General features: G+C 39.8%; 2 protein-coding genes across 4 annotated transcripts; one reads left to right on the forward strand and one right to left on the reverse strand.

Annotated features, from left to right (window-relative positions):
* Positions 1–962: 962 nt before the first annotated feature.
* Positions 963–15022, reverse strand: LOC118241401 (uncharacterized). Its single transcript, XM_081711759.1, has 10 exons — positions 14600–15022; positions 13874–13945; positions 11794–11951; positions 11200–11253; positions 10823–10875; positions 7260–7316; positions 5772–6059; positions 5239–5529; positions 3198–3260; positions 963–3117 (listed from the first exon to the last, which is right to left on the reverse strand). Exons 6-10 carry the CDS (start codon positions 7312–7314, stop codon positions 2978–2980), a joined length of 837 nt encoding a protein of 278 aa, XP_081567885.1. The 5' UTR covers positions 7315–7316; positions 10823–10875; positions 11200–11253; positions 11794–11951; positions 13874–13945; positions 14600–15022; the 3' UTR covers positions 963–2977.
* LOC118241395 (uncharacterized) lies at positions 13893–21755 on the forward strand. Of its 3 annotated transcripts, none has more exons than XM_081711764.1 (5): positions 13893–14021; positions 16494–16556; positions 17498–17785; positions 18036–18326; positions 20859–21755. In XM_081711764.1, exons 2-5 carry the CDS (start codon positions 16496–16498, stop codon positions 20987–20989), a joined length of 771 nt encoding a protein of 256 aa, XP_081567890.1. In that variant the 5' UTR covers positions 13893–14021; positions 16494–16495; the 3' UTR covers positions 20990–21755. The 3 variants fall into 3 exon arrangements, with proteins under 3 accessions (XP_081567890.1, XP_081567897.1, XP_081567904.1); XM_081711771.1 differs by lacking the exon at positions 13893–14021 and adding an exon at positions 15197–15330; XM_081711778.1 differs by lacking the exons at positions 13893–14021; positions 16494–16556 and adding an exon at positions 15203–15330.
* Positions 21756–24958: the final 3203 nt, after the last annotated feature.

Consider the following 24958-nt stretch of genomic DNA (forward strand, 5'->3'; position numbering starts at 1 on the left):
GCAATACATAACTTTGGGTTTAGTGAAATGTTAGAGGATTCAAATAGGGATTACATTTAAACATATGGCTTTATTCCACATCTTTATTCCATAAATTTAGCAAATCTGAAACCAGAGTTTGAACTACTGCACCATGATACTTTTACTGAGACACAGTGTAAACGTGGCAGTGGGGCTGATGGTACCGTACCATGGGGGAGACCTTTCAGAGTGGAGTGACCAGTGAGCCAAACGTCTAGGGCTATAGTATAATAATAAAGTAAACGTTTAGGTAGCCCTAGACCACCACTCACAACAGCTTGCTGTAATTTTCCCATTTCAAATAAATCTCACACAGAGCATCGAATTGTTTAAAATATATCACAGGAACCTCCAGAGTAAGGGACTGTAGTAGATCATTAATTTTGGGTACACAGTTCACTTTAAGAATATTAACCTTCCCTCAAAAAAGGATTCAATAATTATAATAAGTGTGGGTACCGAATTAACTGGGTCAGTCACAAATAACAAAGTATCATCCAAATAAAGCATCAAATTATGAATTTATATCCACACTGTGATACCAGGAAAGAAGGTGAGAGTGGGGATCCCTGACAAGTTCCTCGCGAGAGCTTAAAGTAAACTGAAATATATACATTAGAGTTTTAGATCAATACTTTAGATCAATTTTTAACCAGTTGGTGCTCTAACATAAATCCACTGATCAAAAGTTTTTCTTTTAGTGCGCTGTTTTTACTTGCTAACACTTGTTAAGAAATAACAGCTATTTCACATGAATCATTTCCATAAAGGCTCCCCCAAATTATCAAACATTTTAAATGCCTCAAACATTATTAAAAGTATTCATTTTGTGTCTGTTACTGCAATAAATTGTGTTCAAACTGGGACTTGTAACATTTACTTCAAAATATCAAAAATATCAATCAGACTAATCGACAGTTTCAGGATAAACAGAGCATAGATGCATTTAAAATATTGTATTTTGGTAACAATGCATTAGGCATCAAAATACAGTAATACATTTAAACAAAAAGTTCCGTAAAACATGATTTCTTCTTGTATTTCAAAATAAACGCATTACATCTTATATGTCTGAGATAAAAAACAAAAAAAACAAAACACATGGCAGGTTTTTACCCATAAGGCACGGCAAGAGAAGCAGTTGGATTTGCAGAGGCACAGAGCAAAACACCTCATTAATATTCATGAGCAAAGTTTAAAACATCATTGGCTCAAAGTAGTGCTGACAGATGAAAAATAAAATTTCTAATTTTTTAAAGATAAACATTAAGCAACTCCTGGCAGTACAAATTTTGTAATGATGACATTTTATCTCCCTGAATTTGAAGGCTACAGCCACCAGGCTTGGCAAAGGGACTCAACAGTGGACCTCAAGCTTCAATGTAACGCGTGGTGGCCCGAGTGCCGCAGGGTGAGGCGCAGGACGCACAGACTCCAGTGACTGGGACGTAATTTATTTACACAGAACGATAACGGCACTCACAAGTATTACTCACGAAAAACCATGAACCTGTAACGGTTAACATGAAACAAGCACAATACACACGTATACGTTTAACGATAACAAGAACATTAACCATGACATTAAGAAGTTACATCCACAATGACCAACGATCTTGCACACTATGACGAGGGTTTAAATACTTATAAACAAATGAGGTGCAGGTGTGGCCACAAATGAGGATCCTCCCACTGCACGTGGCGGGCCAAACCACGTGACTCGCGGGAGTCGAGCGTTCCGTGACATCCAAACTACATATTATACCAAAAGCACCAGTCTGTGTACTCCTTCTCCTTCTCTCCTCTCCTTTCATTAATGCCTTCATCCTCCCTTTGGAATCATTTATTTTGATACTGATCCTTAAAGGTTTAATGTACAAGCATAAAATTTGTCAAATGTTCAGCTTATTACAAATAAATGTAGTTAAGCACATATCTGCACTTTATGAGAACTCTACTGATTCTAATACAACTCACTGTTTGTTTACAATCTTTACTTTATAGTTACTTAATGCCTGTTGATTCATCTTGTTATCTATACGCATCTCAGCTGTACCTCTAGTGAACTACTCTTGCCCTTAGACAGATTACTCCACAGACACTGTTAACTAGCAAGTGCATTTAATAATAGCCAGCTGATAAAAACAGTAAACATCACAGGGTCTGTCAATCTTTCTCAAAAAGAAATGACATGAAGCAGGCCTGTTTCCATAATACATGTCTGATTTACTTAATATTGGAGATTGCTTTACCTGGGCAGGCAAACCGTAGCTACTTATTGAGCAGAATGCTTTGAAATTAATGCGGCATTACAGCATTGGAAAAACCAACCACAACAACTGATCATAATCACCAAGACCACAAGTGAACTCTTGAAAATATAACCTGGACAATAAGGGGAGACTCTTAAATAAAAGGCAAATAAAATTTAAAAGATGCTACAGAAATAAAATACCTGTTTTTCCATGACTTGACACAAAAGCATTTACATGTGCATTAAATTACATCACAGGATCGCATAATAATATTTACATAAACATCTTTATATTACATTTGTACATAAACATCTTTGCATTACATTTACAGTACTGGGCAGATGCTCTTATAATGACTGAAGTATGTTTATCAGTATGACATCATGTGTGCTCTCTGAGGATCAAACCATGATTCTGGAGATGCATCTTACTGTACCTGCTCTACCAGGTGAGGTCAGGAGTGCTAACGTCAGAAAACTCTGATCAGGTACGATCAAACACACACTGATCTCTGACCCCTGAATGGTACAGAGAAAGGCAGTGTGGGTACATGTGTGTGTGTGTGTGTGTGTGTGTGTGTACAAGAGAGCCAAATAATGTATCATCTCTTTTAGACTTCCTCATGGTTATTACTGGGAGATCACCTCTGCTCTTCATCTGAGTGGTTTAGTCCATTCATATTAACTCCTCTGTTGTCATGGTTACAGTCTCCATTCACTGCTGATTTTTTTCCTCAGCTGCACAATCACCAGCACTGCTGCCACAAGCCCCGCCCACGTCAGAGCCAGGAGCACCGTCAACACCGTCACTGTGGAGCTCTGATCTGGACATGGCTGGACTTCTGCAACAGACACAAAGAACTGTCAGTAAATATAAACCACTATTTAAACAGTATTGAGTTATAATCATGTGTGTATGTACCAGAGTGAACACTGTGATGGGATCGAGAGGGATTGTGGGACAGGGGCAGTTCAGCTCCAGTTCCTGACAAAAAGATCACAACAGCATCACTACACAAGATCTTAACAAGTAGGTATGCATAATGTTTCACCAGTTACCATAGTAACCACTTCTGTAGAAGTGTCCGTGTCCTCTGGTGAGCTCAGCACCTCCCACCTCCATATCAGTATCTAATCAAATTCAATCAGGAAGTAACTATTACAGCGATGGAGAACTGTTTAGAAATCAAACTAAAACAAATCTGGATCTTGTAGAGAGATATTGTTGTAAATGTAGAATAGAAATATATTCAGAGTTCAAAGTGAATGAACCAGTGGAGAGAATGAGCCACACAAAGGGGGGGGGGGTACACAACAACAACAACAACAACAACAACAACCACCCTGATCACCACCTGTGCTCCATCATAACTATGATCACTGCTGAAGCTCCGGTCTGTCATATTAACACCCAGCATAATTACTGCACCATCACTGACTACATTTACATATTAACACACAGCATAATTACTACAGTGAACAGTGATATTGAGGGTGAAGTATTTGTTGATTTATTGAGGGTCGTATGTAGACGGATTGAGCTTCAGGACAAATAAATAAAAAGAAAAAGCCATACTAGAAATAAAAATTATTATTATTAGTTGGTTACATTTATTTAGCACCTTTTTCAAATTAAAGGACACTTTACAGGCATAAATCAGCTTTTACACTCAAATCACTCACAGACAGATGAGAAGCAGCAGCAAATTTACACACAGCATTCTCTCTATCAGAAACTACAGACTCCTGCGGGACTGAACCAGGTGTAGGGGAAGGGGAGGAGGTTTAGACCAGGACAGAGTACCAACCATCACTGAACACACACACACACACACACACATACACACACACACACACACACACACACACACACACACACACACACAGACACACACACAGACACACACACAGACACACACACACACACACACACACACACACACACACACACACCATGTTTTTGGGAGGTTTCCTCTGGGGTCCTACACAGACACAGGAAGAACACGGAAACTCCACCCAGATAGGGACTCGGATGCAAACATGCCAACCACCAAGCCCTGCTGCCCAAAACAACCAACTCTCCCAACTGAACACAAACAAAATTAAGTACAATAACCCTCCCTATTCCCAAAAACTAACAGAAGTAAAGAACTGAGCAAATAAAAAAGGTGTCAAACTCCACACTTCCCAACTACGATTCACGTAGGACTACTATAATACACTATACACAGAATAATATTTATAACAGTGAACACGTCCAGAAAAAGGGGACGCGATAAGTCAGAATGATTTAACAAGCAGAGGCCTAAAACCACAACAATCGGCAAACACTCCCTGAACAAACACAAGCAGCCATAGCAACAGTGGATATGAATTGCAGCCTGTTGCTCCTTCCCAGTCTTCCCCTTATGTGCGCGGTAGAATGAGGCAGCCAGTCAAGGCGCAACACAGCAGCCCAGGACAAAAGATTTGATCAGGTGGAGGAGGAGAATCATGAAGGGGAGGAGCCACAGGATGTAACATAAATGTAAACAAACACAAATAACCCTACCCATAACACAAACAAGGTTGTAACACCTTCAAATTCAAACACTTTAATTTTTCCAACTCAGTCACTCATGATTGTTTTGATATCAGTAAGCAGGCATCACACCAAGTGCTGTAAAACATCAGTGGCTGGATCCAAGAGTGTCTGTGTGAGAATCCACCACAAAGAGTCCAGTGAAAATCAACCGGGTCCACATGCTCTATTGGGGATATGCTTAGATAAACAGGACCTCAACTAAGACCAAGACCCCAAACTGAGACACTCAGTCCATGCTGTTTACATGATCCTAGCATTCATAGTCAAACTAATACTGAACCACTGATGTGCATGTAAACATAGTTACTGATACTATGTTGGGAGGGGGTATGCGTAAAGTAATTCTAGGCAACATTAAACTCACAGTAACCACACTTACCTTCCACAGTAACTGTGTATGTCTGAATAATCTCTTCATTCTTAATATCTCTGATGCTGTAAACTCCACTATCAGATGGTGTGGTTCCTCTCAGCTCTACAGCAGAGATGAGTGACGCTCTCCGAGTGTATTCAGGTTTACACTTCAGTGAGTGTCCAGCCACTGTGCAGATCTGTCCACTAGAGGGAGCAGCTGCACCTGTGCTGGTATAAATCACCTCAACTGACTCTGATATGAGCAAGTCCAGCACCAATGGTTCACCAAGCTTAATCTGAAATGAAGAATTACAGGCTGTGGAAAAAAACAATTAGCAACTTCTATGTAATATACAACTGATTTGCAGTAACCTCAGAACTGCAAATCTGATATAAACATTTAAACATTATACAAGCTCCTTCTGTTCTTCCCCACATATCTGATGTTTGTGAAGTTTCCTATGTTCTACCTTATATACCCCAGATAAATAAAGTTCTCTCTGTCTACATAAATAATGGTATAGTAACAATTACTATGTAATCCATGAGGACACTTACCCTCTATCTGTAGACTCACATCACAGATGTCTTTACCACTACAAGAGAAGGTGTACCAGGTCCTCTTAGTGTAATCAGCATCAGTGATGGTGAGGGAGAGATCTCCCTTCAGGTACTGATCATGGGACATGTGAAATCCCTCCTCTGACTGGCAGGATGTCTGGTTACACTGAGCCAGAATGTCAAGTTGTTTATAGGACACAGTCCATGTGAGCAGACCAGAACACTTCTCATTGCAGGGGAGAGTAGCAGCATCACGAAGATTCACCTTTACTGAAGGAAAAGAGCCTGAAAGAGACATTAAGAAAAGAGAGTTTAAAATGTTACACTGGTGCTTGAAAGTTTAGGAACTCTTTAGAAGTTTCTATATTTCTGCATATATATGAACTAAAACTTCATCAGATTGTCAAACAAGTCCTGAAAGTAAAAAGAAAAACAAATCAAACTAATTAAACCAAATATTAGACCCAATATTAGTCTATAATAATATTATTTATAGAGGAAAATGATCCAATGTTTCATATCAAGGCAATAAATATCAACTTGTAAACAATATTTATTATTTAGAATGTTATTTATTTTATCTGTTATATCCATGCATGATACAGCATATATAATACAAAAAATAATTCCCTACACAACTGAACCACAGTGGCTTTTAATGGAAAAATATCAGATTGGTATTGATATTAGACGACAATCAAATGCAAGACATCAGTATCAGATCAGTAAAGAGAAACTGGTATCATGCTCTCTCTATAAATACAGTAAAACAAAAAATAATTAACCCATTCACTTAGGCTACATGAATATTCTTGGTTACTCAAAGATGCATTTCTAAGTAAGAGCAGAACTGACTGATACTGCTCACTAGTACAACTGCAGAGACATCTGTGCCTTCTATGTCTGTGTCTACATGACCATTCTGGTGATCTTTTAATGAAAGGGTTCTGAAATGCAAGTCTATTAGCAAAATGACAGGCAATCTGTCCAATGAAATTAATTAATTTTATGTTTCTCACTCCGTGGGCGGGCCTATAGCAGCCTAAACCTTCTCAGTGTTCTGAAGAAAGGGTTACGATATTATTAGTGAATCATCACTGTGTTCATGCTGCCTTAGCCAGCTGACTATGAATGGGGTCTATGAGTGAGACAGACACTGTAGTTATACAGTAGGTACGACGAGCCGAGCATCCACAGTGAGTTATATAGTACAATTCTCATGAATAGCAGCAATGCAATAAATATGTTTACAATCCTTTTAAATGTTAAACAAATGGATGATATTGTTTATGCTGTGCAGCGCAAAATGAATTATTAGAAACAACCATCAGGATTTATACATTTAATTAATTTTAATAATTATTTTATTAAATATAAAAAAGATTAAATAAAGATAAAGGTCAAGCCGGTACAATAGTCCGGTTAACACACCAAAGTCATGGATGAAATTCTGATGACCTGAGAGAACCTGTTCTGTCCACTTACCAGCTATGACTGTCAGCAGCTGTAACAGCAGAACACAGTGACACCTGCTCAGCATGACTGCGGAGACAAAAGAGAACCCAGTCAGTACTGTACAGAGGAGACAGGAGAACCCAGTCAGTACTGTACAGAAGAGACAGGAGGACCCAGTCAGTACTGTAGAGAGGGGACAGGAGAACCCAGTCAGTACTGTACAGAGGAGACAGGAGGACCCAGTCAGTACTGTACAGAGGAGACAGGAGGACCCAGTCAGTACTGTACAGAGGAGACAGGAGGACCCAGTCAGTACTGTACAGAGGAGACAGGAGCACCCAATCAGTACTGTACAGAGGAGACAGGAGCACCCAGTCAGTACTGTACAGAGGAGACAGGAGAACCCAGTCAGTACTGTACAGGTAGAAGCAGCTGAGTAAATCTCAGAGTGATCACTATTAGTTAAAAAGTCACTTATTTACAGTACCCTGATTATACCCCCTGCCATAAAAGAAACAGGACTAAGGCACCATCTATCCCACAGTAGAAATGGGACTAAACCCCACTACACCTCAGCAGCACAGTAATCCTCCTTTACCAGAGGGGGTTAGTCCAGGGTCCAGAACATCACAGTCCTGCCTGCCAGTACGTTGCGTCACTGTTCAGCTCCCTTATTCCCAGCAGTCATGCTGTGTTTGATATTTCCGGCAACACTAAAGTACTAATCAAACGGGACTCATTTTCCAGTCGTGTACATAAAGCAACTTTACCACAAGACCTCTAGAGTGTATGACAGACTCACACAGGATCAGAAACCTCGGGATAAATTACAGACGTCAGTGGCTACTGAATTTATGTATTACCGTCTCACTAAAACATCCACGTGTGAAACGCAGCTTTAGTTGAAAGAAACCACAGAATATTTCAGACATCTTCTGCACAAATTCTGGCATTTAATGAAACTGCTTATAGTAATAATGACTTGGGTTTGAACATTAGCAGGTTAGGGAAATGTACTTAAAACCTCTGAGAAGTCATTTGCCCACTCGAGAACTTCCGTGACTGGAGAAAAAAGCGCCCAAACTCTGATATGTGAACCCTGGATAGTCGCCCGGGATTAAAAACCCCTGAGATTACAGCAAATAGCCGTTTATAGCAGGAAAAAGGCGCAAGAATTCTTGCTGACGCTGCAGTAGGTAAAATGACTGACATGGCGAGAGTAAAATCACTGAGGAACGCAGAAAATAATTACATTACCACACCTTGCCATGTCAAATGAATCCTGTCTGAATATTCTTAACACACATGAGGTTCTGAACCCTGGTTCTGCGGACCCACCGCCCTGTACAGTTTCCCAACTGATCCAGCTCATGAAAGACTTGATGACCCAGAAAACCTGAAGCTGTCCGCCAGTGGATGCACTGTTACCAGCCTTAAATGTTCATGACAAACACGGAAATAAACCCGAAACAGTTTTTCTTTGGGCTGATAAACTGTTCCTGGCAACATGCAGAATCAATTAGTCTGTAATGCACCTATAAAACAGGAGTATTGTAACGGTCAGTAATTTGCGGACTGTCCCCTTAAGTTACGTTTACGTAAAAGGAGTGTGCACGTAGGCCACGCGGAAGAGTTGCTTTGTACTGTGCGTGACGGACGTTGCTGGACCCAGCTCTTCATTTATCGTTATTTACTTCTTTAGTAACGCGTTATGAGCTGTGGATGTTTTTACAACTCATGTATGAGCTGTCTACAATACTCCAGGAGCGATCCTGTGCCACGTGGTGAATAAACCAGCAAGTTTACTACTAAACTGATTCTGGTCCGCATCTCCTCCACGTTTCCTCCAAGATTCTCTCTACCAGTTCCAAAGATCTGCTAATCTGGGTTGGAGTATAATTTAAACAGGACTAACTCCAAGCGTTACAGTATGTACTAAAGTAGACAGTTACTGTATGTGCAAGGCAGGTGTTCTTAATAAAGTGACCGCTGAGTTTTTGTAGCAACATTCGTACTTGGGCTGTTTATCTAACGACCTCGCAAATATTATTGTGGAGACAAATGTGGGATAAAAAATAGAGGTTGTGAAACCCACTGGCTAAGTACAGAGTGTGACAGTGTTTTTTGAATATTATTATTTAATAGCAATAAAGGTTTGTACGCCACATGGACATTATCTCCTACCAAACGCATTTACTCTGAGGTAACTGCACGCAGGAGACACACAGTCCATCTACTGAACTGCAGCATAAGAAGACAGAACAGCACGCGGAGGGAACAAAGCGCACAGCTACTATCGCTCAGTGCACGAGCTAAAGTCCCTCAATGAACACATGAACCCGTTCAACAGTCCGCGAGACCAACCAGAGTTCTTAGCAGACATGCACACTTTAAAACAGCTGCACTAAATATTACATATTTACTTATTATCTTTCCAGATACTTTTTCCGTCCTATCTTGCTGAGTCCTGAGCTAGCGCTGTCAGAATATATAAACACTTTTAAACTAACCGCTAGAGATGTTGGAACTTGAAATGTCAAAGTTTTTTTCTACTCCAAACCCTTCTCTTTCCCTTTATGGTTCTTTCAACCTACAATTCACCAAGACACACAAGTGGCAGGCCAATCCGTTTCAACTCAGGCAGGCATGTATGCTTGCGGATAAATGTAAACAAACAAACAGCTTTCCTTCTGTAAACTGACGCACGTGGACCGGCAGGCAGAGAAGGAAGGAAGCAAGCGCGCGCGCGTGTGTGAGTGTGCGGTTTATTTGTTTTTTCACGTGAAAGTTAAGAGGTGCGCTGTGACTGCGCAGGATGCGAGCGCCCCTGTTCCTCTCCGAGCAGAGGATAGGCAGCCGTATCCACGCAGTCTAAGCCACGCCGACCCGAAATGGGAACCCGAGTTTGACTTCAGCTTTCTGTTCGAGTACAGCGGCCGAGGCGGAGACACGGACACGGAGAGACGTTTGGAGGCAGGTCGCCGATTGTCGCGTAAGCTCAGGTTCAGCCGCCCAGTTCAGTAAGATGATCAAGTGTATCTATTAATATTTTATATTAACTGTTACCTTATAGAAAGCATCACCCTTGCCGTTCCTGGCAGCTTCACGAAATATTACATATTAATTTATTATCTATGCAGATGGATACTTTTTCCGTCCTGAAACTTGATTCAAAATGTTTCAAAAATTAAAACCGCGTGTAACCTCTGCCTAAAGGCGCCCTAATGAAATCATTCAGAGGGAGCACATCTCAGAAATTTCGTGTTAGATCAATGCAAGTTAGCGCGGTGCCTCCAGAAATGTGTCTAGTACTATGTTGATAGTAATAAATCCTTTTAAACCCTCTCATGATTAATGACCCGAATGATTCACAGATCAGTAAATACAACAAATGACACTTAATTAAAAAAACAAAAACAGTCAATCGAGTTTAGAGCTTAAAAACAAGTGTCATGTTTGTCATTTCAGTAATGGTTTGTTATGGTCGGTATAAGATATGTGCAGATTAAGATTAAGGGTAATTGTATCTCTTATGACACTAAGGGTCATAGCATATATTTAATTAGGCTAATATTTTTACAAATAATACTTACACTGACAATCCTCCCTGAGAGTGCACACTAGTCTGCTTTCCAGTCAGGAAGGTCTTTATAGGTTGGGGAGGGAGGACAGACAGCATTGCAGCATTATACTTCCAGATCTGAAGATACTGTGACCTCATCTGTTATAAACACTCCTGTGGATGGACTGAAATACATTTTAGAGCTGCCGTATTTTTCTGATAAATTGTAGCCATTGAAATAAGACAACCAATTCGATGACAATCATCTTTTTTTTTTTTAAATGGGCCACTACAAAATGCTCCCCGTCAGAGCGAGCACAAGTAGCAACCCTCTTGGTGGACTTAACCAGCACACCTTCCACTAATTTGTATGTCTCTGCTCTCTCAGCTGTATATGTAGCCACTCACCTCACCCTCACAGGCGCTGGCCTGGAATATGGAGATGCCAGTTTGGAAAACATTCTAAGGGATCAAGAGAAACAAACCAAAATTAATGCTAAAATTGATGCCTAAACATTTTTTAAATCAGCATTAATGTACATTACTCAGGACTATGTTAATAACATGTGTTTGAAAATGGACTTTGATAAACGGAGCTTCTTTGCAGTTAACCAGATAACTCTGTATCCCCAGCTAGTGAAGCTTAAGTGCTATTTAATTGTTGTTTGAAATAACAATCAGTCATTTTCAGTAGCACAGGTCATTGTACCGCAAATGTTAACTTCAGATGAAGTGGAAAGGACTTCATTAACTTCATTCATTCATTCACCCACAACTGATAACCAAGATGTCTGAGAGAAAACTTGCACTGTGTCCGACACAGACAGGTTAACGAGCAGCTAGTTAGCTCGGTCTGTCGGTCTGGCCACTAACTTTGCCCATTAAATCTCACTTTTACAGTAAAGTCTGGACGTACCGAGATGGGGAATAAAAGCCATAGAAATAAATTGAGCGCAACAAATTGAAGGGAAAATGTAAAAAAGGGAGCCTGGCTTCACTTACCGAATGCTTTAAGTCAGAAGTGTGGCAGGATGCTGGGACAGCAACGGGAGAGCCAATAAAAATTGGAGAAGCACGTTGGAACAGACCAATGGTGCTCTGCGGCGTTTTGGAGAATATTGGAACAGGCCAATGAGAGGACGCAAGCTCTCTGGAACACACTGGAACAGAAAATCAGGGTCAGTGGAATGAGTCAACATATTGAGACGGACAGACCCACAAAAGATAAAGAAAATGAAAGCTAAACACGATAGAACCAATACACTGACAGAAACACAACTGGGAACAGGTTACAAGGCAACAACATGAAATGAAGAAGGACCTTAGTATAAATGGAGGCTTAGTACAATAAACACAGGCTGAGTGAACAATAACCAGCGACAAGACTGGAGAGACACTAGAAATATATACACAAGTTAACAAGGAATATACACACGAGTTAACAAGGAACATATACACGAATTAACAAGGAACAACTAGAAACAGGAGAAAAGAGGCAGAACAACCAGACAAGGGGGAGTAACAGAAAAATCAAAACAAAGAAGCTCATGGAAAGAAAACCAAGTTGGAAAGCCAAAACAGAGCTTGACAGGATTGCTAAAGTGACCGAGATGACAGGGAGGGGACAACCGTGACAATGCAGAGTAATAATAATAATAATAATTACTCAGATATGCAGGAATATACAGTGCAATAATAATTACTCAAACATGCAGGAACATAGAGAGTAAAAGTTACTCAGGCCTACAGGAACATATAATTATTCAGTCATATAGGAAGAGTGTTCCAAAGTAGGACACTGAAGGCACTGACGTTTATACCTAAAATGTTTGTTGAAAGACATTTACTCTACAACACAGTGCTCCAATATTCCATCATCATCACCATCATCATCATCAGTCTTTTCACCCTCGTTGAAGCACACTGGGATGTGACGCAGCTTACATATGTAGTACAGACCTCATCCTGTATCTCATCATCACTACATATGTAGTACAGACCTCATCCTGTATCTCATCATTACATATGTAGTACAGACCTCATCCTGTATCTCATCATTATATATGTAGTACAGACCTCATCCTGTATCTCATCATTACATATGTAGTACAGACCTCATCCTGTATCTCATCATTACGTATGTAGTACAGACCTCATCCTGTATCTCATCATTACATATGTAGTACAGACCTCATCCTGTATCTCATCATTACATATGTAGTACAGACCTCATCCTGTATCTCATCATCACTACATATGTAGTACAGACCTCATCCTGTATCTCATCATTACATATGTAGTACAGACCTCATCCTGTATCTCATCATTACATATGTAGTAGACCTCATCCTGTATCTCATCATTACATATGTAGTACAGACCTCATCCTGTATCTCATCATTACGTATGTAGTACAGACCTCATCCTGTATCTCATCATTACGTATGTAGTACAGACCTCATCCTGTATCTCATCATTACGTATGTAGTACAGACCTCATCCTGTATCTCATCATCATTACGTATGTAGTACAGACCTCATCCTGTATCTCATCATCATTACATATGTAGTACAGACCTCATCCTGTATCTCATCATTACATATGTAGTACGTATTAATACTACTATATAGTAGTATTTATTTAGGTAGTTTGTTAGTTATCTATGTATTTATTTCCAGCTTTTAAAACTGTTCTGTTGCATCGAAAAGCATGACATTTGTTGTTTCAATAAAAGCAACTAATAAAACCAAATGGACTGTTGTGCATGTCATTAAAATCTCATTGCTGATTTGGGTACATACATCCAGGGTTTGGCAGAATACTTTGATGGTTGAATAATGTGATGTATTCTATTACAATACATAAAACAGTAATTTATTCAGAATACATTTAGAATGCACCCAGAACACATCTTACTAAGTCACATTTAAGAGCAAAAATATTTTATATATTTTAAATTGAAGTTCTAAATTGTGAACAGCTTATCATTAAACAAAACTGATAAAATGCCATCAATTTATGACTTTAGAAATTAAAGAATTATAATTATTATTATAATAGTGCTTTTATAAAATACTCTACCTTATTTGATGGTAAAAGTTAAAAGTGTTCAAGCTTCAAAACGCTTTTTCTATTTCCGGCTCTGTGGTCACTCTAGAATGAATCAAGCACGAGCACAAATCCATTGGTTTCATTTCTGAAGCGCGAGGTTCAAGTGTGACATTTAGCGGTGAGTTTAAAAGTGTTTGTATGTCGATTTACTTCTGATTACCGTCCAAATATGCGCGCTAGCTGTCAGAAAGTCTGATTTATGAACGCAACTAGCCAGCTACATAGATAATAAGTTAATATGTAATGTTTAGTGCAGCTGTTTTAAAGTTTGCATGTCTGCTAAGAACTCTGGTTGGTCTCGCGGACTGTTGAACGGGTTCATGTGTTCATTTAGGGACTTTAGCTCGTGCACTGAGCGATAGTAGCTGTGCGCTTTGTTCCCTCCGCGTGCTGTTCTGCCTTCTTATGCTGCAGTTCAGTAGATGGACTGTGTGTCTCCTGCGTGCAGTTACCTCAGTAAATGCGTTTGGTAGGAGGTCATGTCCATGTGGCGTACAAACCTTTATTGCTATTAAATAATAATATTCAAAATATTCTTAATAATAATAATAATAATATTGAAAAACACTGTCTCATTCTGTACTTAACCAGTGGGTATCACTACCTCTACTTTTTAAATCACATTTTTCTCCGGAACAATATTTCCGAGGTCGTTAGATAAACAGCCCAAGTACGAATGTTGCTACATAAACTCACCGGTCACTTTATTAAGAACACCTGCCTTGCACCTACAGTAACTGTCTACTTTAGTACATACTGTAACGCTTGGAGTTAGTCCTGTTTAAATTATACTCCAACCCAGATGAGCAGATCTTTGGAACTGGTAGAGAGAAGCGTGTGAAGCACGTGGAGGAGATGCGGAGCAGAATCACTCAGTTTAGTAGTAAACTTGCTGGATTATTCACCACGTGACACAGGCTCGCTCCTGGAGTATTGTAGACAGCTCATACATGAGTTGTAAAAACATCCACGGCTCATAACGCGTTACAAAAGAAGTAAATAACGATAAATGAAGATCTGGGTCCAGCAACGTCCGTCACGCACAGTACAAAACCAACTCTTCCGCGTGGCCTACGTGCACACGCCTTTTACGTAAACGTAACTTAAGGGGACAGTCCGCAAATTACTGACCGTTACAATTCTCCTGTTTTATAGGTGCATTACAGACTAATTGATTCCGCATGTCGCCAGGAACATCTTATCAGCCCAAAGAAAAACTGTTTCAGGTTTATTTCCGTGTTTGCCACGTACATTTAAGACTGGTAACAGTGCATCCACAGGCGGAGAGTTTCAGGTGTTCTGGGTCATGAAGTCTTTCATGAGCTGGATCAGATGGGAAACTGTGCAGGGCGGTGGGTCCCCAGAACCGGATTAAGAACCTCATGTGTGTTAAGAATATTCAGACAGGATTCATTTGACATGGCCAGGTGCGGTAATGTAATAATTTCCCTCGTTCTTTAGTGATTTTACTCTCGCCATGTCAGTCATTTTACCTACTGCAGCGTCTGCAAAAATTCTTGCACCTTTTTCAAGTTTCATGTTTCAAGTTTCAAGTTTAATTTCCTGCTGTAAATGGCGGTTTTCTGTAATTTCGGGGGTTGTTAAGTTTTGGCGCTTTTTTCTCCAATCACGGAAGTTCTTAAGGAGGCAAATGACCTTTCAGAAGTTTTAAGTAAATTCCCCTACACGTATGTAATTCTGTGCAGATATGTGAAAAATATTTACTGGTTTCTTTCAACGAAAGCTACGTATCACACGTGGATGTTTTAGTGAGATGGTAACACGTAAATCCAGTAGCCACTGACATGTCTGTAATTTATGCTGAGGTTTCTGATCCTGTGTGTGAGTCTGTCATACACTCTAGAGGTCTTGTGGTAAAGTTGCTTTACATACATGACTGGAAAATTAGTCCCGTCTGATGAGTAGTTTAGTGTTGCCAGAAATATCAAACACAGCATGACTGCTGCAAATAAGGGAACTGAACAGTGACACAATGTACTGGCAGGCAGGACTGTGATGTTCTGGACCCTGGACTAACCCCCTCTGGTAAAGGAGGATTACTGTGCTGCTGAGGTGTAGTAGGGTTTAGTCCTGTTTCTACTGTGGGATAGATGGTGCTTTAGTCCTGTTTCTTTTATGGCAGGTGGTGTAATCAGGGTACTGTAAATAAGTGACTTTTTTCCTAATAGTGATCACTGTGAGATTTACTCAGCTGCTCCTACCTGTACAGTACTGACTGGGTTCTCCTGTCTCCTCTGTACAGTACTGACTGGGTCCTTCTGTCTCCTCTGTACAGTACTGACTGGGTTCTCCTGTCTCCTCTGTACAGTACTGACTGGGTCCTCCTGTCTCCTCTGTACAGTACTGACTGGGTCCTCCTGTCTCCTCTGTACAGTACTGACTGGGTTCCCCCTGCCTCCTCTGTACAGTACTGACTGGGTCCTTCTGTCTCCTCTGTACAGTACTGACTGGGTTCTTCTGCCTCCTCTGTGCAGTACTGACTGGGTTCTCCTGTCTCCTCTGTACAGTACTGACTGGGTTCTCCTGTCTCCTCTGTACAGTACTGACTGGTTCTCTTTTGTCTCCTCAGTCATGCTATTCTGCAGCAGATGTCACTTTGTTTTGCTGTTACAGCTGCTGACAGTCATAGCAGGTAAATGGTCAAAACAGGTTCTCTTAGGTCATCAGAATTTCATCTTTGATTTTGGTGTGTTAACTGAACTATTGGACTTGCTTGACCTTTATGTATTATTTAATCATCTTTATATTACATAAAATTGAGAGTCAGCTGGCTAAGGTAGCATGTACATAGACAGTAGTGTTTTATTAATAACACGGAGAACACGGAGAAGGGCCAGGCTGCTATAGGCCCACCCCCAGAGTCAAAATTATTTAATTCATGAATTTAATTGGACAGATTCCCTGTCATTTTGCTAATAGACTTGCATTTCAGAACCCTTTAATTAAAAGCTCACCAGAATGGTCATGTAGACACAGACATAGAAGGCACAGATGTCCCTGCAGCCGTACTAATGAGCAGTATCAGTCAGTTCTGCTCTTACATAGAAATGCATGTTTGAGTATCCAAGAATATTTAAGTAGCCTGACTGAATGGGTTGATATTTTTAGTTTTACTTTATTTATAGAGAGAGCATGATACCAGTTTTTCTCTGCTGATCTGATACTGATATCTTGCATTTGAATGTTGCCTGATAAAATATCAGATCTGTATTGCTTTCATTAAAAGCCACTGAGGGACTGTGGTTCAGTTGTGTAGGGAATTATTTTAGTGTGGGATGTATTATATATGCTGTATCATGCATGGATATGACAAAAAATAAATTAACATTCTAAAGAACAATAAATATTTTTACAAGTTGATATTTATTGCATTGATAGGAAACATTGGGTCATTTTCCTCTATAAATAAATGACAGTCTAATATTTTTGTTTGATTTGTTTGTCTTTATCCACTTTCAGGACTTGTTTGACAATCTGAAGTTTTAGTTCATATATATGCAGAAATATCGAAACTTCTAAAGAGTTCATAAACTTTCATAACGTTTTAAACTCTTTTCTTAATGTCTCTTTCAGGCTCTTTTCCTTCAGTAAAGGTGAATCTTCATGATGCTGCTACTCTCCCCTGCACTCAGACGTGTTCTGGTCTGGTCACATGGACTGTGTCCTATAAACAACTTGACATTCTGGCTCAGTGTAACCAGACATCCTGCCAGTCAGGGGAGGGATTTCACATGTCCCATGATCAGTACCTGAAGGGAGATCTCTCCCTCACCATCACTGATGCCGATTACACTAAGAAGACCTGGTACACCTGCAGCTGTAATGGGAAAGACATCTGTGATGTGAGTCTACAGATAGAGGGTAAGTGTCCTCATGGATTACCTAGTTATTGTTACTAAACCATTATTTATGTAGACAGAGAGAATTTTATTTATCTGTGGTAAATAAAGTAGATCATAGAATTGTAAACTTCAAATATCAGATATGTGGGGAAAAACAGAAGGAGCTTGTATGTAATGTTTAAATGTTTATATCAGATTTGTAATTCTGAGGTTACATGGTCAAATCAGTTGTATATTACATTGAAGTTTCTAATTGTTTTTTTCCACAGCCCAGAATTCCTCAATTCAGATTAAGCCTGGTGAACCTCTGGTGCTGGATTTGCTCATATCAGAGTCAGTGGAGGTGATTTATAACAGCAAAGGTGCAGCTGCTCCCTCTAGTGGACAGATCTGTACAGTGGCTGGACACTCACTGAAGTGTAAACCTGAATACACTCGGAGAGTGTCGCTCATCTCTGCTGTGGAGCTGCAAGGAACCACACCATCTGATAGTGGAGTTTACAGCATCAGAGACACTAAGAATGAAGAGATTATACAGACATACACAGATACTGTGGAAGGTAAGTGTGGTTACTGTGATTTTAATGTTGCCTAGAATTACTATGTTGGGGAGGGGGTTGTGCATAGTATCAGTAACTATGTTTACATGCACATCAGTGCTTCAGTATTAGTTTGACTATGAATGCTAGGATCATGTCAACAGCATGAACTGAGTGTCATAGTTTGAGGTCTTGGTCTTAGTTGAGGTCCTATTTATTAAGCATATCCCCAATAGAGCATGTGGACCTGGTTGATTTTCACTGGACTCTTTGTGGTGGATTCTCACATGGACACTCTTGGATCCAGCCACTGATGTTTTACGGCACTTGGTGTGATACCTGCTTACTCATACCAAAACAATCATGAGTTATTGAGTGATGAGTCAGAAAAATTGAAGTGTTGGTATTTGAAGGTGTTACAACCCTGTTTGCGTTATGGGTAGGGTTATTTGTGTTTGTTTACATTTATCTTACATCCTATGGCTCCTCCCCTTCATGATGCTCCTCCTCCACCTGATCAAGTCTTCTGTCCTGTGCTGGAATTGTCCTGGGCTGCTGCCTCATTCTACCGCACGCATAAGGGGAAGCCCGGGAAGAAGCAACAGGCTGCGATTCATATCCACTGCTGCTGTGGCTGCTTGTGTTTGTTCAGTGAGCGTTGTTTGCCGATTGTTGTGGTTTTGGGCCTCTGTTTGTTAAATCATTCTGACTTATTGCTTCCCCTTTTTCTGGACGTGTTCACTGTTGTAAATATTATTCTGTGTATAGTGTATTGTAGTAGTCCTGTGTGAATCGTAGTTGGGAAGTTTGACACCTTTTTTATTTGCTCAGTTCTTTACCTCTGTTTGTTTGTTTTTGGGAGTAGGGAGGGTTATTGTACTTAATTTTGTTTGTGTTCAGTTGGGACAGTTGGTTGTTTTGGGCAGCAGGGCTTGGTGGTTGGCATGTTTGCATCTGAGTCCCTATCTGCGTAGAGTTTCCGTGTTCTCCCAGTGTCTGTGTAGGACCCCAGAGGGAACCTCCCAAAAACATGGAGGTTAGGATGACTGGATACTCTAAAACTGTCCTGTATCAATATGAATTGTGTATGAATATAGATGTGTGTGTGTGTGTGTGTGTGTGTGTGTGTGTGTGTGTGTGTGTGTTTATGTTCAGTGATGGTTGGTGCTCTGTGTGTGTGTGTGTGTGTGTGTGTGTGTATGTCCAGTGATGGTTGGTGCTCTGTGTGTGTGTGTGTGTGTGTGTGTTTATGTTCAGTGATGGTTGGTGCTCTGTGTGTGTGTGTGTGTATGTTCAGTGATGGTTGGTGCTCTGTGTGTGTGTGTGTGTGTTTATGTTCAGTGATGGTTGGTGCTCTGTGTGTGTGTGTGTGTGTGTGTGTGTGTGTGTGTGTGTGTGTGTGTTCAGTGATGGTTGGTGCTCTGTCTTGGTCTGAACCTCCTCCCCTTCCCCTACACCTGGTTCAGTCCCCCAGGAGTCTGTAGTTTCTGATAGAGAGAACACTGTGTGTAAATTTGCTGCTGCTTCTCATCTGTCTGTGAGTGATTTGAGTGTTAAAGCTGATTTCTGCCTGTAAAGTGTCCTTGAATTTGAAAAAGGTGCTAAATAAATGTAACCAACTAATAATAATAATAATTTTTATTTCTAGTATGGCTTGTTTGTTTGGTTGGTTGTTTTTTTTTAGTTTGGCCTTGTCCTGGAGCTCAATCCCTCTACATACGACCCTCAATAAGTCAACAAATACTTCACCCTCAATAACACTGTTCACTGTAGTAATTATGCTGTGTGTTAATATGTAAATGTAGTCAGTGATGGTGCAGTAATTATGCTGTGTGTTAATATGTAAATGTAGTCAGTGATGGTGCAGTAATTATGCTGTGTGTTAATAAGTAAATGTAGTCAGTGATGGTGCAGTAATTATGCTGTGTGTTAATAAGTAAATGTAGTCAGTGATGGTGCAGTAATTATGCTGTGTGTTAATATGACAGACTGGAGCTTCAGCAGTGATCATAGTTATGACGGAGCACAGGTGGTGATCAGGGTGGTGGTGGTGGTGGTGGTGGTGGTTGTTGTTGTTGTTGTTGTTGTTGTTATGTACCCCCCCCCCCCCCCTTTGTGTAGCTCATTCTCTCCACTGGTTCATTCACTTTGAACTCTCAGTATGTTTCTATTCTACATTTACAACAATATCTCTCTACAAGATCCAGATTTGTTTTAGTTTGATTTCTAAACAGTTCTCCATCACTGTACTAGTTACTTCCTGATTGAATTTGATTGGATACTGATATGGAGGTGGGAGGTGCTGAGCTCACCAGAGAACACACACAAATCTGTAGAAGTGGTTACTATAGTAACTGGTGAAACATTATGCGTATCCACTTGTTAAGATCGTGATGCTGTTGAGATCTTTTTGTCAGGAACTGGAGCTGAACTGCCCCTGTCCCACAATCCCATCACAGTGACCACTCTGGTATATACACATATGATTATAACTCTGTACTGTTTAAAGAGTTGTTCATAATTTCTGACCATTTTTATGTCTGTCTGTTGCAGACGTCCAGCCATGTCCAGATCAGAGCTCCACAGTGACGGTGTTGACGGTGCTCCTGGCTCTGACGGGGGCGGGGCTTGTGGCAGCAGTGCTGGTGATTGTGCAGCTGAGGAAAAAAATTCAGGAGCTCTAGAAAGGAAGTACAGTGAATGGAACAGTAACCATGACAACAGAGGAGTTAATATGAATGGACTAAACCACTCAGATGAAGAGCAGAGGTGATCTCCCAATAATAACCATGAGAGTCTGAGAGATGATAAATTATTTCGTTCTCTTTTACACACACACAAACGTATCTGCACTGCTTTTCTCTGTCCCATTCAGGGGTCAAAGATCAGTGTATGTTCAGTCATGCATGATCAGAGTTTTATCACATTAGCTCTGCTGAAGCTCACCTGGTAGAGCAGGTACAGTAAGATTTGATCCTCAGAGAGCACACATGCTGTCATACTGATGAATATGTATCAGTCACTATAAGAGGATCTGCCCAGTACTGTAAATGTAATGTAAAGATGTTTATTTAAATATTACTGTGAGATCCTGTGATGTGATTTAATGCACGTTAAATACTTTTGTGTTAGCTCATGGAAAAAACGGACATTTTGTCTGGAGCATCTTTGAATAGTTTAAATATTTTAGTTGCCATTTGTCAACATGTTTTAATTAAGAGTCCCCCTTATTGTTCAGGTTATAATTTCAAGAGTCTCCCTTATTGTTCAGGTTATAATTTCAATAGTCTCCCATGTGGTCTTGGTGATTATGGTCAGTTGTTGTGGTTGGTTTTCCCAATGCTGTAATGCTGCATTCATTTCAAAGCATTGTATTATGGAAACAGGCCTCATGTCATTTGGCCTGCTTCATGCCACTTGTGACAAATCATTAAACAAATTTACTTGTGTTATCTTTGTCCAATATTTAAAACACAAAATGCAGTTTTTAAATGAAGGTTTTTATTATTAATGAGAAAATAAATAGGACCTGCGAGACAAAGTGAAGTAGACCAAAAGATCCTCAAAGCTAGACAGCATGCTGCGAGCCAAAGAAATTCAGAAACTCATCGTCTTACTTTCAGATATGTAATGAGCATTGATTTAGGAAGAAATTCACCAGGACACTTCACAACACAGTTAGTAATGCTATAAAATGTCATTTAAGATATAATTGGTTCAGTAATAGTACAGTTTTGAAGAGAACCACAACCGAGGCATACAAGGGCTAATCTTTTTGTATATCTGTAACGGCGTCAGTCGTACCCACAAGCCTTTCTCTGCCCAAACGTAGATCACTGTCGCCTGATTACTGATTAATTACACCAGTCTCTCATTTTAGTTTCTTTTATAACCTCCCTTTTCCCATAGTATCCTCGCGAAGTATTTTATTCTCATGCATACCGAGCGTTTCTTGTTTCTGTTGCTTTCCCCCTAAACACCACCTCACTCTTAGCCCCTTACACAACCTCGGTTTCTACCTTCTGGTTTGGACTTGGACTGCCCTCGACTCTCCCCTTCACCATTCCCCTCCTGTTTACGACTACCCTTCTATTTTGCCTCACAAGTCCTTCCTGCCTGTACTGAAAATAAACTCTTGCATTTGGATCCACACTTACCTGTGTCCTGACGATTCCTTACAACATCCTTGTATGATGCACTTACATACGCGTGACCCACCTTGCTCAGACCACGTGAGGCTGTTGTGCATGTAGATATCAGGAGCACACGCAGTGAACTTATTCCAAGGCTGTACTTCACAAAAGGAGCAGACCGTGGTGCACTTACAGGTGTGGGGCTGCACCCAAAACGTTCTCGCCCCAGTTCTGAGAATCCTGATCTGTGCAGCCAGTGAGGATTTATTAGGACACCTTCACTTTTTTCTCTCTTTGCATTCAAATGTATAATTATTCCATTTTTGGTGTATACAGTGAGTCCCTTTTCTATCTAATTTAATCTTATTTATTCAAAAGAGGCACTTTTTTCTCTCCAAACAGAAAATGTCTCCTGATAACTTAGGTTTATTTTAGGTTCGGTTTTAAAATTAGGTTTATTTTAGTCCGTGATAATCAAAACCGTACCATATGGAGCTGTCTTCAATCGTATTAGCTTTTCAAAGCTTCAAATATGAAGTTTTACATTCATTTTTGTAGACATTTTTTAATTCCAGTTGCCTAACTCTTTCTGGCATCATCCACTGGTTCACTGCATCACTGTATGTGACAGTTTCACTTCCGCCAGCTTGCCTGAAAGTTGGCATATTTTGACAGTTTTCAGTCTGTTCTGCAATGCTTTCCTTTATACAGTTATCCATGCTTGGTTAAATATGTGGATTCAGAGCTGGAATAAATACTAACATACCCATTAAAGATGTTCCTACATGCTGCAGTATGTTTTTCCATTTTTTATTTTTGTTTATTTTTTTGGACAGCTAATAAGTTAAAAACAATTTGCAGACACTTCAATACTGAACAAAGCAGAATATCCTGATACATTTTTAGACAGTTTACATCAGTGTCCAGGATACAATCCAAGAACATCTTAACCTTTACAGCATTTGGCAGGTGCTCTTATTCAAAGCCAATCACATTTTAAAGCAAATTCTAGCTGGGTATTCATTAATAGGTCTTTGTCATTGCTGTACATCAAAAAAGCTGTAATACCAATAATATACAAGAAATACTTCTAAAAGAGCAAGAATTTGCCTCTCCAAAGCAAGACATGCCTCTTTCGTCTGCATCAAAATTTTTGCTTGTCTTAAAAGTCAAATCCTAAAACCTTGGCAGGTTAAACAACCAGAAGTTTTGATGCACCTTGTTCCTCACTGCGCTAGTGCTCTGCATATGTAAAAATGAAGACCCAGAACATACAAAGATGTCAAATATAGAATAGTTGCTTTAAAGAATCTAAAATCTATTAAATCTATGATTGTCAATATTTGTTTATCACAGCTGCTAGCTAGTGTAACTAGTTAAGAGTGCATTATGACCAATATTTAGCTAAGGTTAGCTACTTTGAGTGGGTTTACCTACCTAACCTAGCTATCTATTCTACTTGGCTATTTTTTTCTGACATGTTCCAATCAAAATGAAATGACTAATCTCTTCTGATTGTTTTCCGAATCAATTCTTGATGATTCAGGGTAGCTAGCTTACCTAGTAAATTTAGCCACCTGGTCAAAGTGTAAAAGCCATGATTATTAAGGTTGTCTGCCAGATTTAATTAAAAAAAAGAAAGAAACAAGTTCACATGAAATGGGCCTTTATGAAGACATTGCTTTAGCCAGCGATGCTGACTTTTGTATCATAGCAAGCTTTAGCTAGCTAACCTAGCTAGTTAGATACTCGATAGAAATCTGATCATTTCCAATGTACCATTACGGGAGGAGAAAAAACACCAAAATAATCTAGGGTGAAGTTTAAGGTAGCATGTTAACTAATCATTGGCATGTGAGTGACTATAACAGCTGATACCTGCCTGTAAAGCGTCCTTGAGTCTGAGACAGGTGCTATATAGATGTTAATAATAATAATAATAATAATAATAATAATAATAATAATAATAATATTAGCTAGCAAGATGAAACAAAAAGCATCAGGGAGATGAGGAAGAAAATGTTACTTGCAGGTTTGTCACCATGTGGAGATTCACAAGTGGGTTCTTACAACGGGCCACATAAAAAAGTGAACGGAGCTCAAATGATGTGATATTGTTAAGGGACTGAAGGGGCAAAACGTTCCATTATTATTACAAATACAAGACATTTAATACACGTTCACAGTAATCATGGTTTATACATTGACAAAATGCATCAAAAACAAATAAGATGAACAGTTCCATAGCTGGATACGCCTAATATATTAATATATTAACAGAACACAGGAGCTTTATGGCAAAACAACCTCTGTGCTTGAGAGGAAATAAGATATTTTAACTTACACTAATTATCAATCACAAGGTCCAGTAATACACAGTCCAGTAGTACATTTTAGTAATGCTAAAATGAGACAGCCGTGTATATGTCGTCACACCTGGTGTTTGTGACGTCACTGAAGCAGATATTTAAAAAGGCTCATCTGGCGTCATGGTTACCATTTGGACAAAGTGCGCAAACT

This window comes from Electrophorus electricus, chromosome 1, assembly GCF_041902795.1.
Source record: "Electrophorus electricus isolate QZ-2024a chromosome 1, ASM4190279v1, whole genome shotgun sequence".
Classification (NCBI taxonomy): Eukaryota; Metazoa; Chordata; class Actinopteri; order Gymnotiformes; family Gymnotidae; genus Electrophorus; species Electrophorus electricus.